The sequence below is a fragment of the Lepisosteus platostomus genome, chromosome 1, assembly GCF_059453375.1.
Source record: "Lepisosteus platostomus isolate fLepPlt1 chromosome 1, fLepPlt1.hap1, whole genome shotgun sequence".
NCBI lineage: Eukaryota > Metazoa > Chordata > Actinopteri > Semionotiformes > Lepisosteidae > Lepisosteus > Lepisosteus platostomus.
This window is the reverse complement of record NC_142611.1, coordinates 78,572,581-78,590,428: the sequence shown is the minus strand read 5'-3', so window position 1 is coordinate 78,590,428 and position 17,848 is coordinate 78,572,581. Positions and strand designations below refer to the sequence as shown.

Sequence of the window (17,848 nt, the reverse complement as noted above, 5' to 3'; positions counted from 1 at the left end):
AAAATGAAAATTATTCCTTAAAGCATTTTTAAGGAATTTGTTATACCGATAGCCAACAATACACACAGATTGTCAGGGTTGTCCTTTAATGACTGATGATATACAAACTGTGAGTAGTTAACTATGATTCTGTGATATTGATGTACTTCTGGATTGACTACCCATGCTTACAAAAGCAAACAATATTGTGGTTTTAACCCTGATCCGGGGGAGTTTCAGACCTTCAGATTGGTGATTGGCTAAAGGTCATATTGGTGTAGACGAGTTAAACTTTTGGTTCAGCTGAGCACATGCGGATGAGACATGTAACAATGTGGCTTTTCAGACCCAGGACTGGAAGTAAATGAATAAATAAATATATGTGCGTTAGAATGAAACACAGTAACTGTTACAGTGCTATCTGGAAATGAATGGTATGAATAGCTACAGAGAAATTAAGCCTGTTCATTTTGGAGAAAAAAAATCACATTCAGTAATATAACATTTTTCTATTCTTGAATACAGTCATAAAAAGGAGAAAGTGGCCAGTATTTATAATTTCAATATTACCTATCCTCATACGATCACATGGTCAAAATGTGATTGTATTTTGTAAAAAAGTTGAGTTAACATTTGCATATCCACAGATCTTTGTGCATAGCTGTACCTTTGCACCATAACCGGTTGAGCAACCACGACAGAGCCCTGTATTGTCCTGACAATTTCAAGACCTTGATGGCAATCACAGAATCAATTTAGGCCTATGTTCTTTCTACTGCAAAACAATTTAATTCTTGTCAGCCTCTCGGCAAACACAAGCTTTCATCAGGACAAACGTTTTCGGCTGAACCGTAATCTTACATAGACGAGAGTTCCCTTACTGCTGGCATCCCGTGTGGAAGGATGATGGTGTTTATGGCCAGATGCATCCATCTCATGATTATTTTAAAGACAGTTGGGGTGGACTTTCTTTCATGCGACTCTTCAAAACACTTGCATCGTCAGGCAGCTGCTTTCTTCTCCCTCTGGAGAAGTTTAGAACGGAGGCCCCACTTACTCCCTCGCTTGCAGAAGGTGATGCCTCCTGTTTTAACCAGCAGCAGCTTCCTGGTTTTAAAAGGTCTTAAATGTCGCCTTTTGACTACTTTGGCCAGGTTTAGGGAGGGCAGCAGGTCCTTCCCCACAGCTTGTTCCAACCAGGACTGCCATCTCTGAGCCTGCTGCCCTGTCACCTTCGTCAAGCTAATTTTGCACGGGAATTAATTTAGGCTTGGCAAAGTGAAGGTGGTTAACAGCTGTACAATCAGCAGATTTTAGTGTTTGTTTTTTCATTGCAGTTTGGTTGGCTTTTGGGAGGTAGAGTGTTCAGAAGATGTCTTGTATGGAGCAGGAGTAATGTCACGTAGAATGACTTGCATGTCCCCCTCATATAGAGTAAAGCTGGAGCCTAATACAGTTGTAGATATGTATGTACTGAGCAGCAAAAGAAACGTGTTCCATGAACAGTCATGTGCTGATTCATGACACTGATTAACATTTGTCGTTAACTGGGTGGATTAAAAGAATGCCTACAGTCAAAGTAGCAGGCTAGTTGTATATGAGGCCACCATTGAAAGCAGTACACGCTGCACATCTGCAACACGTTCTTTGCAGATGTAGGATTCTGTCCCGTTCCTTTTGTAGACCGTGGACAAACTTGTGCCTGTTGACTGGTCTCTGACCCCTACTGCTGCACCTCATCCCGGAGGTGTTCAGCAGGGCTCAGGCCTGGTGAAAAGAGCAGCCTGCTGTCCCGTTCTCCCATCTGAAGACCGCCTCTGACAGCACGCCACGACACGAGCAGCGCGAGGATGTGCATCGTCTTCCTGGAGTGTCGGGAATCGGGAGGTCTCGGGGCTTGACCATGCAGTCAGGTTCCCCCGAATGACTACGGGTGGAGGGGTGCTCCTTGGGCCTCCCCGTCACATGGAGCATCGTCCTGCACTGGACACACCATGCTGCCTGATGTCCAGCAGGCTACACGAAGCCACGATCATCGCGAAAGAGAGGTTTGCTCCACTGCTGGCGAGTCCGTCTGAGGTGTTGCCCTCAACACACCGATGACACAAAAGCTTTTTTCATTGGGCAAGTGAACCATACTGGTTCATTTTTGTTCTTTTTAGATTTTCACCAGCCCTGATATTCACCAGGGTAAATGACCTCGTCACCTGTACCTGAGGTGATTTCAGTGCTTATTCATGTCCAAATCTCTAGGGTGCATCACCAGTCGTGAGTGATCAATTAATCAAAATGACACCAAAACAATTCTATATGCAAAATGTATACACTTTATTTTTCTTAAAACAAGCATGCATACAGTGGTTGGTTTAGATGCTCAGTAAGTTTTATGTACAGTAAACTGTTTTTGATCTTCACGCTATCTGGATAAATATTTCACCTTGTCCATAACCATTTCCTAGCTCTCAAACAAATATAGCTACAATAACGTTAAATCTGTAACATTAACTCTTGGTTTGTATCAGTTAGTTTTTAGCATTCAGCAGCAGACTGCCAAAACGTTAACGACAATGTTATAGACAGAGACTGAATGACATTGAGAAACAAGGAAACATCATTTTAATTATTGAAAGTAATTAAAAAAAATATTCCTCTTCTGGTTCATTATTCCAATTTCTGTGCCCTAGCTGTAATGCTTTTGTTTCAGTTACTGCAAAGTGAAATGCAGAGTCTAATTGTTTTATTTTTGTAACTTTTTTATCCTTGTGTACAATGTTGAAAGAAGATAACGGTATATATCGGTCACTTCATTTTAATTATTTTTGGTACAAATATATTTGTTGTGTTATAAAACATTTCCAGTATCGTGTCCTTGTATACAGGTCTTTATTTGGACTGTATATTTTAAATATACATAGCACAAACATACAGGGGTTTAGAAAAACATTTAATCCAATGTGTCATCTGTGGCAGTGCTCTAAAAAGGAAAATAAACCTCAGAATCAGCCTCTTTCCCATTTCATTAAACATTCAGGAACATTAGTGTTAATTTGCTCCTTTTAGACTTAAATCTTTCAGATATCAGATTCTATTAAATGACTTTATGAGTGCTGTAGCCCACACATTTACAGTGTGTTCACTAAAATCTTAAATGTGGCACTATGCTTTGGAAGTGATGGCAGTTGCTTCACTCTGTTCATCATTATACCCAAGTACACTTGTCAAACTGTGTGATTTGTGCAATCTGAAGAATACATGTAGTTTGTGGTGTTTCCAGTGAAAATCATTCAGTCTGAACCCTGAAAAGCTTGGCCCATGCAGGATTTGGAGAGCGCCAGGGATTTTGCCCATCTTCTTCTGTTCTTTTTAGTTGTAAACTAGTTGCATCCTAATCTTCCCTAAGGCATATGGCTCCACTTTCCAACACCCACAGCGCTTCGGATATTATTTGGCTGGTGCTATTCAAGTATCAAAATTGACATTTTGTGAAGATTCAGCAATAGACCCTGGGAAACATAATGACCCCAAACTTTATATGGTAACATAAGGCTGTCAGTAATACTGAGCAGTCACTGTGCTTCACAATAAGTCACAATGAAAAAAACATTCGTCTTTTGGTGAGTGGAAAGTCCAGGTGGGTTTTCTGCGTTGATGCGGTCATGCAAGTGCCCCAGAAAAGAGATGTGCAGGGCGTTGCTCCTGTTCTGTCTCTTCGTGAAAGCAGAATTCTGTGAATCGGAATTTCCGCCTTAAAATCCGTTTCTCTGAGCGCCGGGCCCGTTTCAGAGCTCGGGGGTTTCTGTAGGAGCCAGTGGGGCTCTTCCTCTTTGAAAAAGGTTTGAAAGACTTCCAGGCCGCCTGTCCCCTGCAGCAGGCAAAACACAAACAATTAAGCTTTTATTTTCTCCTCTCTGAAATTGACAACATAGGGTGTTCCCTCTCACCCTCTCTCTCAAATGCAATTTTTCATAACGTAATTCACAGATAACGTTTATTTTAAAAAATCTGTACTAGTAAGGCAGGGTGAGTCAAGTCAGTTCCTTCTCTATTGTTAGCAGTTATGCACCAATCGCAGGCACAAGCAACAGACACCTGAGAGGTTTTCATTTTTGAACAAGACGGGGAGTATGACCTGCCGTGGGGCAGCTGCATGGATTCTGAGTTTCAGAGGGTCGTGGATTCAGACTGTGGGTTGGATGCTGCTGTTGACCAAGGGTACTTCACTGGAATGGCTCCAATAAATGCTGTATAAGTGGGAACTCTCCTCATTGCAAAGGTGAATCTGGTCTCAGTGCAATTATTTGGCTAATGAAAAGATAAGGTATTAAAAATGACTTAAATTCCCTTTTGGCCATCTTTGTTCAGTTGATTATTTTTTAATCACTTGGTTTACAATGTGTTGAACACTACGTCATTCCCGTGAAGATATTGTTGCAAAGAAAATGAGCTAAATGTGCCATCTTGAACTGATTTTTAAATAATTAGTGTGGAAAGAGGATATATATTAATTTTGGATCATTCCATTATCCCAAAGGATCCCAGAATGCTTTAGCTTTAGGTGGCACATCACAGGGTGGTGGAATGAGCACTTCCTTCAGTTTACAGGAGAGATTAGACAGGCCAAATTGTCCAAGCCCAGTGTGGACTTTATCCTGGATGTGGTGGGGTTAACATCTGTACTTTTACAAACAAAGCCACTGTCCCTGGTTAGCATAATGACACATTGCTTTGTGCACATTCTGTCTGTAGGAAAGAGCACCACCTATTGGTTCTCCAGCAACACTTACCACTTCTTTTTCCTAACACATGGTCTAGAGCTCTCCCATCCCCATACTGAACAGGCCCAGCCTTGTTTGGCTACCGTGATCTGACAAGTTCACAGTACGGGCTGGTAATGCTTCTTGCAAAGAAGTATACTCTGCACTGCGTTTGTCATTTAAAAAGATCCAAAATGTCAGGTATTGTTAGCAACCTTTTTTTCCTAGTTCCACTTGCTCTTTATTTCCTTCTGTGCACATGACTGAAATGATGAAATGTCTCACTCAAAACCAAATACGACTATGTGAATCTAGTTCAAAGGCAATATCAAAAGGAAGGTTATTGGTTTATCCTGACAATGTGTATGTCTTTAAACGGAAAACCAAAGGGATTGATGTCAAAAACAGTTCAGAGTAATTCTTTCGCAACAAGGAAACGGAATCTTAGAATCAAAAAGAAACTTAGTACCATTACATGTTTCTCTGGACTGAACCCTGGTGTGCTTTCAATGTTTCATGAGTAAAAATTCCAGTCTTTGGAAAGAGAAGGTCCTTCAATTCAGGCATGTGATAAAACTGGAGAGTTTTTGTATTCATATTAGATATGAATATTTTAGTTATGCCTGTTTCACAGCTAATATCTAAATCAAACTAAAAATAAAACCTAACTAAGCCACGCTACAGTGAAAGGCTAGTTCTCACTTCAAATAAATCTCATCTGTTATGTTTCCAGTACATCACCACAGGGAAAGTAATACAGACAAAATGCCTTGAAGGTGTAGTAAAAGCAGGAAACTTCTAGCCTTTCTAGTTTGTTAGCTCAAGATAGAAGAGTGGTGCATGAAATTATTCAGCAGCGGCACTGAAAGGAGCGTGACAGGAACTTTTTGACTTTGAAAAAAGTCCCACCCAACACATCTTTCCGATGCCACCGGCATCAAAACGGACTCTGGAGCTGGGGTCACGATGAATGTGTTGTCCAGCCTGACAAGGAACAGGTGTCCTAATGAACCGACCCTCCAGCCCTCCTTGCAGCAATCCTTTTTTTTTGACACTTCTGTTGTTTTTAACACTGTATGTCCACCTACTGTAAATACGAATCTCAGATTGTTCCTTCACACTTCAGCTGACAGTAGCAGCAGCTGTGTGGCTCAGGGCCATGAGAAAGGCAAGCTCAGTCCTGATCTCACCCACACATCAGACCTTTCATTTTCCGACACCCTGCAAGCTGCACAGTGGCTGAAAGGAGGGCTAGCGCCGACCAGAGCACAAGTGCATCTCTGTCTGATGTCACTGCAAGTTTATAGCCCCTCTGGGTTTTATAGGAGGTGCTGTTCACCCAAAGCCAGACTCTGGTCAACTTCGTACACTGGCATTTCCCCAAGTCTGAGCCCTAGTGTGTTAATAGCATGACGAGCTGTTGACAACAGGTCTGAACTTCAGAGCTCAGTGTGAAGCCACTCTGGAATACTTGATATTCCTTTTACCACTGAAAAACAGGTTAACTTAATGTTCTGTGCATTGTTCACACATACCTAAAACTATGCTGTGCCACTGCCAAACAGTAACAAACGAATCCTTTCTTAAACTGCTTAAGTTGAGTAAGCTATCCATCTATGAGGCTTCTGCTGTCCAGAGAGAGTAGAGAGAAAACCACGTTTTACATTATTATCTGGTTGTAGCTCTCACAGGCACAGGCACATGCACATGCACAGAAGCAAATGTTGCAGTTCACTCCAAGCCACGCAATCTCTTCTTTCACCCAGCTGATGTCCGACCCCCCACTCCACGCCTCCCATTAGAAAACAGTATCTGAAGGTCGGCACTTTAACACGACAGTGGAATCCTCAGCAGCTGCTCCATCCAGACAGCCCTAGAATCTAAAACCGCACCCGAAACACAATCTGCACAGGGTCCTAAAATACCTTCAGAGCAACTTCCAGGATTAAAACAGGTTCTAGTGGCTATCCCCAAACCTTCCAGCTCTCAACTAGCACTAAAGGAAAAGCACCCTCCGACCACAGATTTAGAAACTTGCTGACGAAATGAAAATGCACTTTTGCCTATTTGTGTAGGGAAATAAATGCTAAAATTGTTGATGTAGCATGCTACTCATTTAGCCAGCCTGGGCTGGGATATGTGCAGAGCTTCGTCCACTCAGCATATCCCAGTTGGCATTCTTATGAAGACACCCAGTGTTGGAAGGTGAGGAGAGTCAGAAAAGACCACCAGAAAAGAGTTCTCATAAAATATATGGTGGTCCAAGGCTTAGACACAGCTCTAGTGGTGCAGATCACTACATGTCTTGTGAACCCCCATATTAAAATATATATATTCCACAATATAGCTTCACAAGTGCCTTTTAACACTTGCTTTAGTAGATGTTTTCCACGATCTTGCTTTTTCTGAAATTGTACATGTACATCTATGTATGATGTGAGATGAAGTAGAAGTATGTACTGTAAAGTGCTATTTCCCATCTAATATCTGGGATAATGCAGATAATATTATTACTTCTGGTACTTCTGGGTTCTTGCTCATGGGCTATATTTTTATACATACATTGTGACCTCTGACCTATAATGCAGCAAAGATGTGTTGCAAAAGGAACACAAAGAAAGTTCTCTTTTGAAGGAGAAGCAAACAGCAAAGGCAATTAGCTTGTGTATCTATACTGATGCACAAGAAAAGTGCAATACGAGTGAATTTATCAATAGTGTAAACACACTGCAGCTATAAACCAAAATCACAGATAACAATACACAATACATTTTCAGAGTGATGAAGGGGAATATTGCAGAGATGATATAGGAGATGCCGCTATGAGTGTAAACTTAATTCTGACAGTTTTGACACCTAGACCTGATCAGCCTCTGGACAGACTGCTGGGGATATTCCATCACTCTGCCTGTACAACTACAGCCAGCAGACAAAGGTTTGCCCGAGTCTCCGTTAATGACTGTGGTATGTTAGTACCACAGACATTCAGCTGAATGCACGTCAGGTGAAATGGCTGACCAAGAAAAGCCTTTATCTATGTTGCCTTGAAGTCATGCCAACATAATTCTCCCACCGTCTGATCTTTGGCCTCCTGGTAATTGGCCTTTCCAGATGCTACTAATAGAAAATCAGCTGGCTAAAGGACTTTTTCAATGTGTCACTAGGGTTCTCATCCATCTGTGCCCAAAGCTTTCTTGCGGAAAAGGCGATTCCTCCACTCTCTGATTCCTGAAAAAGAACAGCTCATTCTCCTGGCAGCTTCTGTCACACAACAGCCTGCCAACTTTCATTGCTCAAGCTGGGGAGATCATATTTTATCTATTTTTCTTGTGTTATTTGAAATCATGTCTTTTTGAATGGATTTAGCTACTAATTAAGTAGTTATGTACTCACTACTATATGAAGTAGATGGGCCAAATGACCTTCTCTTGTTCATAACTCTTTCTTATATTCTCATGTTTCTGTGGAGATTTATATTTATATTTACAGATTCTTGAACCCCTCAATTTGGGAATTTTAGCTCATTTCAAATAGCATTGACAGAACACCTGGCATTTGTATGAAATCGCATGACTGGGCTTCAGCATTTCGTTATCCCAAGGACCAGCAGTGAGCAACCCTGTGAGTTACTGATGTAAAAGAGTTACTTCTTCATAGTGAATCAGTATATAGGCTAGACTTTTTTAAGCATATTACAAGTGGTCATTAAACCCTCCAAACAACAAAATCGGGATGGCTATGATTAATCCGCTATTTTATTTGATTATTTTTTTCTGTTCTGTTAGTATAAGCGTGATTCCTTTTTAAAGCCGTGTTAGTAAAAGTGCAGCTCAAATCCCAGATCTATTTTTTTCCAAGTCAGAGCCGACAGTGTACTTACATGTGACTTAAGAACTGGCCAGTGTATTAGACCTCATACCCATTCTCTATTTCAAATAATCTCTTTCACTGCCATATTCCATAAAGGATCCCGTCAAATCTGCAAAGTCCTCCACTATCAGACTGGTAGAATCCTCACCGGGCAGCTCTGTGTCAGTGGGCTGAGGTCCAAAGTGAGGGTTACTGACACCAGGCTCGGCGCTCTTCCTTGGGCCCGGCTGCGGTGGGGTCTTCTGGTTAGCGGGCGCGAAACCCCCCGCGTGCTCGCTGTCGGCCTCGCTGGTGGAGGGCGCCAGGACGTGGTAGAGACTGGGCAGGCGAATGTCCAGACGCACGCCGCTCTTGGCAAAGAGCTTGTCGTTGAGGGAGTAGAGCTTGTCGGTGATGTCATTCCCCAGCATGACCGAGAAGAGACGGGCAATGTAGCGCTCTCTGGACAGCAAGAGGTAGAGTTTCTTTCTCCTCCAGGTGATGTAGCGGCAGTCTGTCTCTGCGGTCAGAGTCACCTGGCGAAAGGGTCAAAGGTCAGAGGTCAAAGCCTGGAAGGACATTCAGATGTATATACCCTTTCCTTCACATTATGTAGCTCATTAATACATTAAATTATATTATTCTGGGGGAATTCATCACTGTTTAACATTACAGTACTCAACATCTAAAACACCTTTGGATAACTGATAAGGTCTTTTGGCTTTCTTCTCACACAACATAATTACTTCCACTCATTTTCTTTGTTAAGTTTTATGTCTTTTTTTTTGTTCTGATGGATAACATTATGTAAATATGTATATGTAAAAATAACATTTCTACCCAACTGCAGTACGCATCCTCAACAGCTAACTGCAGTTCCTCAGACTCAATTTACATCTGCACTATGCACGTTTTGCATGGTCTACCATGTTTTTTTTCACTACTACATATTTATTGCTCCTGTTGTTATTATTTATTCCGTTCGTAATGTACGGGCTACACTGTGTGGTGTGGTCTGCTGTACTGTGTCGATATCTTGGGAGATCAGTGCGAATAAGAATTCCAATGCACGATTACATATGGCCAAACCCTCTTCTACTCATATGACTTGATGTAGAGTATAACAATCTTTTCAGACCCAAATTGGAAGAGAGCCACTGCACCATGAGAAGCAGCACTCACCTGTGTGACCTGCTGCAGTCACTGTGGGTCAGGTGTGGAACTGACAAACCAATTCACCAACTGAACTCAAGGGGAACGTTAGGATGTTCGGAGTGTGCTAGCCAGGACATGGAGGTTAACCCTTCAGCTTCTGTGCCATGAGATCCATAATGAACCACACAGAACCCCAGTCTGACATCTCCTCCAAAGCACAGCTCTGTCTACAGCACAGTGTCCCTGCTATCCATAACAGGGCTTTGGTTGGGGAATTTGGTTTCAATGGTAGAGCGCCACCTACTGTTCCATTAACACCAACACCATAACTTTCCCTGGAGGTCTCCCATCTCGGGACTCTATAACACAAGTGAATAGAATTTCGTTGAAGGCTGAGAATGGAATGTGCTTCATTACACAAGGGCTGTGGGAGTGTGGAACAAGCTGCCCAGCCTCGGCACTGAAGGCGATACTTTGACTTCCTTAAAGAAACGGTTGGTTGAAATCCTTAGAGCAATCACCTACTAGAAACCAAACAAGCAAGGTACAACGAATGGATTTTTTTTAGTTTGTAACATTTTTATTTGCTTGTGAGTACAGGATCATGACGATCATATAGAAAACAAAGATTTAGAGCTGTCCTTGTTCCGGATGTTGTTCAGGACTGAGCAATTGAGGATACCAAACGTAGAAATGCGACACCTGTATTGAGGCACTGGGATGTAATCTTTTATCTTTGAAAGTCTTTAAGAGGACTTTAATGGGTTTCATTGATCATTACTTCACTGCTTCTATTTTTGCCTTCATAAACAATCACTTTGAAAGTAGGGCTTTTAAGTGAGTTAACATGCTTGTGCGGTATGTTTTGAATGACAAAACAAATTGAATCGATTGCTGCAGTCTAGTCACATAAAAATAAGGGCGGATACAACACGTGGAGAGATGATGGCAACAGTGGTGTTACATTCCTCTTTATTTTAAAAGCTCAGATAAACTGCGAGTAAATTAACAAAAATAAAGACTGCAGCTGGAAAATTGATCTTATTTTTATTGCAAGGCATCGAGAAAGTTAAACCTACATAGACAGAGTTCTAATAAGGCTGCCTGTTAAATCTTTAGTGTTTTTAATGACAGTAAAACGTTGAGATTTTTTCGGTGCTCACTTTGAGTACCTTGGTGACATCACGCAGTTCTTTCTTCGCAAAGAGTGATACAATTTTCAGATTACTGTTAATATCTTTGCCAACCGCTCCTAACATCTAGGTTACCACTTGAACTGTGTTCAGAAAAAAATGCATTCACAGATAATTGCCTTCAAGTCCTGTTCTGTACTTTTGGAAAAGTTGTTTTTTTGGAAGTCACTAGTGTTCTCAGAAAATTACTCCTGGCTAATGTTACTGTGTACATCCACATAATACTCAGAGACACAGGATAAAAACAGAAAGTTATATTCTAAATGATTACAAATTGAATACCTTGCAGTAATGGTGAATATTGTACAATACCCATCTTACTTTAACCCATTAAGTCATAACTTTTTCTGACATTCTAGATGTGGAAATGGAAATTAGTACAGTATGTATTAGACACATTGAGATTTAACAATGAGTTACTAAACATTTAAACATAAGAAAGGTTTGAAATGAGAGTAGGGTATTCGGTCCATCTTACTTGTATGGGTGCTAGAACCAAGTTTCATCCAGCGTAACAGCTTTGACAGCATGATGGGTTAGTTGTTCCAGACTCCCACAATCCTTTGTGTAAAGGTATGCCTCCTGCTCACGGTTTAAAATACACTTTCCTGAAGTTTCACTGATGATTCCAAAGAAGTCCTGGCTGGACTTTTCCTCAGTGCCTTTGATTTTGAATGGTTGAATCAGGTGCCCTAATAGATACATCTGTTTGTTCAAGACTAAAATAATTATTTTCTATTAACCAGTCGTGGTAGGGCTGACCTTCAAGCCTGAAAATATAAACCCATATCATCCACATGGGAATATTAATGAATTATATGTGCCATGAGTGAAGCCCCTTAGTTTGTAAATATTAAGTATAATTTAATACACAATCTCAAATTCCTTTTAGTCTTCCACAATATGATTAATTTCCCTTAAGATGGTGTTTACCTGAAACTTTCCTTCTTCCGTGGGCCTCAAAGACTCCCACTCCGGAGAGTCGAGGAACTGATATGGGAAAATATAGTGAAGAAACTGGCCTTCCAGAGAGACGCGAATCCTTAGAGAAACAGCAACACCACGTTATTAGTGAGACATTTCAATGAGGTTGTCCAGTGCAGGAGGACAGATATCTGTGCAAGATCTCCTGGGTTGTATTTATATACTATAGCAGTCTTGCATTATGTTTACCGTGTTCTACAGACTGAATAACTCCAGGGGTTGCAAAACCAAATAAATTAAGAACAAATAAATTGCCTTAAGGGATTCTTCGGTTTCTCACCTGAGAAATGTGAAAATATGTATTGCAAACTAATTTCTGTTGGGGTTTTTTAAATGAAAACCTGCACATTGCTACAAGTGTCTAGTAGCTGAGCTAAAGCAAACTCTGATTTGCGGTGTGTTAGAGTAGACATTTTCCAAATTACTTGTATTATTGCACCTCACCACACACCTATTTAATCATGATATAGAGCACATGGATCATCCTAAAGATTGTTTTTCACAGTATGATAAACACAGTTTACTTATGCATTTGCTATTCTTGAATCAAGCTCCTCGTCATAAAAAAACCCTTTAAAACCATACAAATTCTAAGCCTAGACATGAAATCATCTCTGTCTCCAATAATCTATCCCATGCGCTGACAGAATTCTGTGGATTTTTTTTCTAGTATCAGTGTGAAATCGTCTTTCCCAGTTATGTACCCGAGCTTATCATGAGTCAATTTTGGGATCAAGCTTATCTATTTCCTCTAAGACTTTGCAGACGTCTTTTGCCGAGACTAAAAATGAAGTTCCTCAGAACCACACAGCCCATTCCCCGTAGATGAGACTTCGCTCATCTGTGGACTTTCATTCTCCTTGATCCCTTTAGTAATCTGCTGTATTATTTTTGTATGAGTACTTATAGTTGTAATTTCAGAAGAGTTTACATATTCCAATAGTAGTCACTCAATGTGAAAATAAATTTCCTTAGTCAGCCCACAAGAACGGATCGGCACAGTAATGACCTTTTCAACTGCAGAAATTCTTTATTGTATTGTGTCCTAAATTCAAGGTTTTTTTAAATAATGCAGTGTTTCAAAAATATACTTAGAAAGCTACTTAAAATATACTTAATAACTCATATCCATGATTTATGGAGAATTATGGAACATTATATCATAACACACAGACTTCCAAATGTCTAACAGCTACCCCTGTGCAAGTAACATGTACCATGTTCGATTTTGGCCTTTGTAATTTGTAAATGTTTCCTTCACCATCCAAAAATAGAAAAAGCCTTTCGTTTGTTTGAAAGCATGTTGCAGTGATAGTAGATGAGATCCTGTCTCACTGGGGAGTGCAGTTCACTCGGGCTTCTGATGTGAAGCCACTGCCAAGATTTTTTAAATTCAAAGTCACTGAGACACTGAATGAAACTGTTTCGCCAAAGCTTGCCTTACACCAAGTGTTTAACCCTTAATAACCCACATTATTTCCTTATTTAACTAGATATCACCTTGAAAGTCAGCTTCAAACCCTTTTTTTCAACACATAGGTTCCCCTGACATCTTTGTCTCATCTGTTTCATAAACCAATATCTCTTTAATTAAACAAGCAGCAATCCCCTTACGGCAATTGTATCCTACAGTACTGAAAAAACAAAACAAGAACCTCATTCCCACCACATAATCATGGAGGAAAAGAAAGATTACTTACTAAACATTTAGGAGAACAAGTTAAAGAATGCAAATCAAATTTCGCTCTAGTCGTTGAACATCAACAGGAAACATTTTTTGCATAAATATTGCAAATGCATTGCAGATTTAATTTTACTTAAATTTGAAATTTGAAATTGGTAACCATAAAGTATCATTAAGTCATTTTCAGAACAGTTAGTCTTGAACTGAATCATTTTTGTGTTCATGTTGGCTTTACAACAGTGCAGGCACGCTGGCTTGATGGGTCATTCAATTGATTTTTCGGGAAGATTCATAGGCTAGCTAAAATGTGGGAAACATATCAGAAGACTGGAGGATAGGAAGCAGTAGCTTTTCAGTATTGCTAGAGTGACAGATTGGAGAGGAAAGGAGGTTGATCATGTAAATAAGGACAGTCATAGAGAGAGCAGCAGGTGGACTGAGTTAAAATGCAGTCATATAGCAAGAGAGAAAACTGTCCCTGCTGCAGAGACTAGCATGTGAATTCAGAAACATATTGTGAGCTAGAGACTTTGGCTACACGTGGTTTTACTCATTCACAACCAGGCATCTATGCTGATTCTCTTGCATTGCACTGCATGCATGAATGCAATGCATTGTATGCATGAATGCATTGCATGATCAGGAGGCATGTCTTTTTTTACAAAGGGTTGAAGGAGTGTGGAACATGCTGCCCAACCATCGTGATGAAGCTGATACTGTTGCTTCCTTCTATAAAGAGTTTTGGGCTATTTCAGATACCCTTGTTCAAAAAACATCAATCTTAGTTATCAGTAACAGGAAAACAGCAAAATAGTATAATCTAAAAGAATCTACATTCTCCATTCCAAGAATAAATTCTCACAGGAAATCAATAAAATGTTTGATGCTGTAAGATTTCACTTGGAAAAGCAATGTGCACATAACATAAATTGCTGATACTATGAGAAAGTTTCACTTTTACTCAATACATTGTAACTGAAAAGAAAATAAAGTGTGGTGAAACTTTTGGGTTGAATCACTTACATTTCTGCTTGTCCAAAAGATAAAAATCCTGCTATATTTTAAGCCTATTTGGCTTCTACATGGAGATCTTTTTCACTGTTAAAGCACAAAACAGCTGTTGTTTCATAGAAGCTTCTGTAAGCCAACTCATAACTCACGATACTGACATCTCCTTCAGACTTTAGAATGAAACAATTCTAAAAAATCTTTTCCTATGTTGTAATGATAGGCTTAGCATTATATATCACTTATTCGGATAAGGTGAAATTAAAACTTATTGGTTAGATTTATCAATAATATCTTGTTTATTTTTTAAATGTCCCCGGTCAAAGGGGAAACAGTTCCTCTTTTCTGCACAGCTGATGCTCTTTCTACTTCACGGCAACAATTCTCCTTCTCAAGAATCAAGCAACCTCATGATTTTCCTTTTTAACTGTTGTCCAGTTATTTCCGAGCTGGTGTTGATTAAAGTAGTGGCGGTTGTTTTTTATTTCTCTCAACTCCCAGTCCTGTTCAGCGAGATTCTAATCTGTCAGCATCGGCCTCGGAAAGAGATACAGCATGTGTTTCAGATGACGGGGGCCTGCAGGAAGGTTTTATTTTTCTCAATGGCCGGCTACTTACCTCCCCGACAGCAGGAAGGACAGCCTGTCGATGGGGGTCTTCCCCTCCAGGGCGTAGTTCTGGTCCTTGTCCAGAGAGACGACCTGGTTCTCGCCGCCGGCGACGATCTCCTTGAAGATGGGCACGGGCACCTCCAGTGGCAGGTAGATGCCCTTGTAGAGGATGTCGAGCTCCTCCTCGAAGCTGTCCTTGCGGAGGCGGTAGATGAGGTGAGCCAGCTGCAGGAGACAGAGAAGCAGCAGCAGAATGCTCCAGAAGACAATATCGGCACCGCACGCGTCCAGCCAGCCCCACAGAGCGTAGCAGAGAAAGCCCGGGGCCAGGAGGCTGAAGATGTAGATCGTGCCGAAAACACCACTGCCCCCCATATACCCTAAGATAAACAGGATGTTGCCCAGCTGGTATACAGCCCCCTCTGTGCCGCTGCTCCACTCCTCACACTGAGGGTGCCCATAAAACATGGTGGCAAACAGGGTTGAGTTTTCCTTCCACATGTCTGTCTGCCGCACCTTCAGGATCCAAGTTAAAAAAAAGGTGAAACAAATGACTGAAAGGCCTTTAGAAAAAAGTACACTAAAATACACTTCTCCAGGAACAAGGAATAAGAAACAAGAAAATAAACAAGTGTCTAAAGTAAAATTTGCTCCCTGATGTATTACTTGGATAGATCAAGTCCTGTGCCGGACAAAAGCAGTCCCTGAATTCATTTCTCCACTAGCCTGGTTCGGAACCTGCATCGATTTCTCCCTTCTGTTTTCTTACACTCTTTCCAGCCCCTCTCTCTGCCTGCCTGCTGCTCCCTCCCTCTCCCTCCCTCTCCCTCTGGTTCTTCGCCGAGTGTTTCATCTGGAATGTACGTCCCTTGGCAACAGGGAGTGCAGAGAGAGACCCCAGAAGGATAACCATGTTTGGAATTGAAACCCAAGGAGCAAAGAGCCATGGATGGAAAGCAGATGGGGCACTTAACATAACGCTGCCCGGCTGAGGTGATAAGAAGTGGCAGAGAGCCCTGCTTCCCTGTCATCAGCTCAGCTTTCGCTTCGTCCTGTTTGTGAACCTGCTCTGGATTTCTGATGTGGTCCCCTGAAGCGGACAGACAACTGCCCGACCAGCGCTTCGCAATGGTTCCGGCGTGTTCGGGTGGGACTTTTCTTTTTTAGACGTTTAAATAGGTGGAACGACACGGCGGCTCGGATTTCAGCTCTGACCCCCGGCCCGTGGTTTGCATGCCAGCTCCTGCTCGTCACTCTCTGTTAAAGGTGGAGCCATGAGTTCGAGGGAGGCATGCGGCGAGGAGCTGCCCCAGCCGAATTCGATTGCCATTCAATCCATCTTCATACTTGAGCAGAGCTGGCAGCGGCAGACAGCTGTCCCTCCGGCAGGCCCGCGCAGAACGTCACATGACGGACATCTTGTGAGGCACTAATCCACCACAACAAACTTGACAGCGTGTTTCCATTGTTTCCTGGCCTTTATGGGCTTCTACAGGTACAGGGCCTTACTTACTGCTACAAATGTATCAGAGAAAAGCAAAGAGCTTCACTGGGGCAGCAGTAGGGAGCGAAATAGAAATGACAAAGAAATAGCAGTACACTGGAGGGCCGTGGTTAGAGTTATGGACTTGTACCTGGAAGTCTGTGAGCCCCAAATCCCAGGTGTGACACGTGTTTACCTTGAATAATTCACCCACTGTGTAAAATAAGCAGCTGTGCGAATTGGCGCCACTGTAAACTGATTTAAATAACAGCGTCGGTCAAAGAAAGTAGTCATGATCCGGGGAAAAGTCACAAAGCCAGAATGGGGAAGAAGACAACTGTTTTCCAGAACGACAGCTCCTGTGCAGTTTTTATGATTGAACCATTAAAATTCCACGTCCTGTATTCTCTCTGCTCATGTGCCGCAAAGGCTCTATTTTCAACAATTTGCCCCATAAATAACTTCTAACACAAGAGCACTTGCAACACAATGTGCAAAACATTATGTTTTTCTCTGTTAGAAAACATCTCCTGTACATAAAGTATTTTGCATTTGAAGATAACTGCTTAATTAGTAAGATTGCTGCAAATGACTCAATCTTTCTCTTTGACTACTCCCAATTTCCCATTCCTGCTAGCATCCTTTAAGCAGTATGGTTTGATTTCTCTGATTCATAAAGTAATGGGTTGTTTAGTACTTAAGATTTACAACCACTTAAAAATGCTATGCATTCTACTGATTTATAGATATTTTCTGTATCAAATGGCAACAATAAAATGTGATTACCGATCTTACTATTCGTGTCACATAAGAAAAGACAATTAAAAAAAAGCATGTAATATGAAAATAAAATAATTCAATTAAGTCCAACACTGTAAAGCCTGTCATGGACAAAAATAACTGTGAAAGTGGGACACTCTGTAAAAAGGACATTTTCAGTGGATTGCACTGGGATTAATAATCTTTGTAGTACAATCATTAAGAGCTACAGTAATTGGTTTAATAATGGTTATATCTTGAGAGCAAAAGTAGTTCAAAGAGTAAAGGGGATCAAGCATTTAAACATTTCATGTTAGAATTCAAAATTGTTTTCATTTTGCACTGTTATGTTTGCACTGTAAGATTTTTTTTCCCACTGAACACTTGAA

General features: G+C 41.1%; 1 protein-coding gene across 2 annotated transcripts; it reads right to left on the bottom strand.

The window, feature by feature from the left end:
• Positions 1 to 2,283: 2,283 nt before the first annotated feature.
• On the bottom strand, positions 2,284 to 16,391 carry popdc2 (popeye domain cAMP effector 2). Of its 2 annotated transcripts, none has more exons than XM_088638211.1 (4): positions 15,225 to 16,391; positions 11,864 to 11,972; positions 8,752 to 9,118; positions 2,284 to 3,841 (listed from the first exon to the last, which is right to left on the bottom strand). In XM_088638211.1, the coding sequence occupies exons 1-4, from the start codon at positions 15,716 to 15,718 to the stop codon at positions 3,759 to 3,761; spliced, it is 1,053 nt and encodes a 350-aa protein (XP_088494337.1). In that variant the 5' UTR covers positions 15,719 to 16,391; the 3' UTR covers positions 2,284 to 3,758. The 2 variants fall into 2 exon arrangements, with proteins under 2 accessions (XP_088494337.1, XP_088494336.1); XM_088638210.1 differs by having other exon boundaries at positions 8,614 to 9,118; positions 15,225 to 16,390.
• Between the last annotated feature and the right edge of the window lie 1,457 nt (positions 16,392 to 17,848).

Coding starts and splice junctions, on each gene's coding strand:
- popdc2 (XM_088638210.1), bottom strand. CDS start 15,718: ATGTGGAAGGAAAACTCAACCCTGTTTGCCACCATGTTTTATGGGCAC. Junction 11,973..15,224: donor TCCTTCCTGCTGTCGGGGAG/GTAAGTAGCCGG, acceptor TGTTTCTCTAAG/GATTCGCGTCTCTCTGGAAG. Junction 9,119..11,863: donor CGGAAGAAGGAAAGTTTCAG/GTAAACACCATC, acceptor CCCTTTCGCCAG/GTGACTCTGACCGCAGAGAC.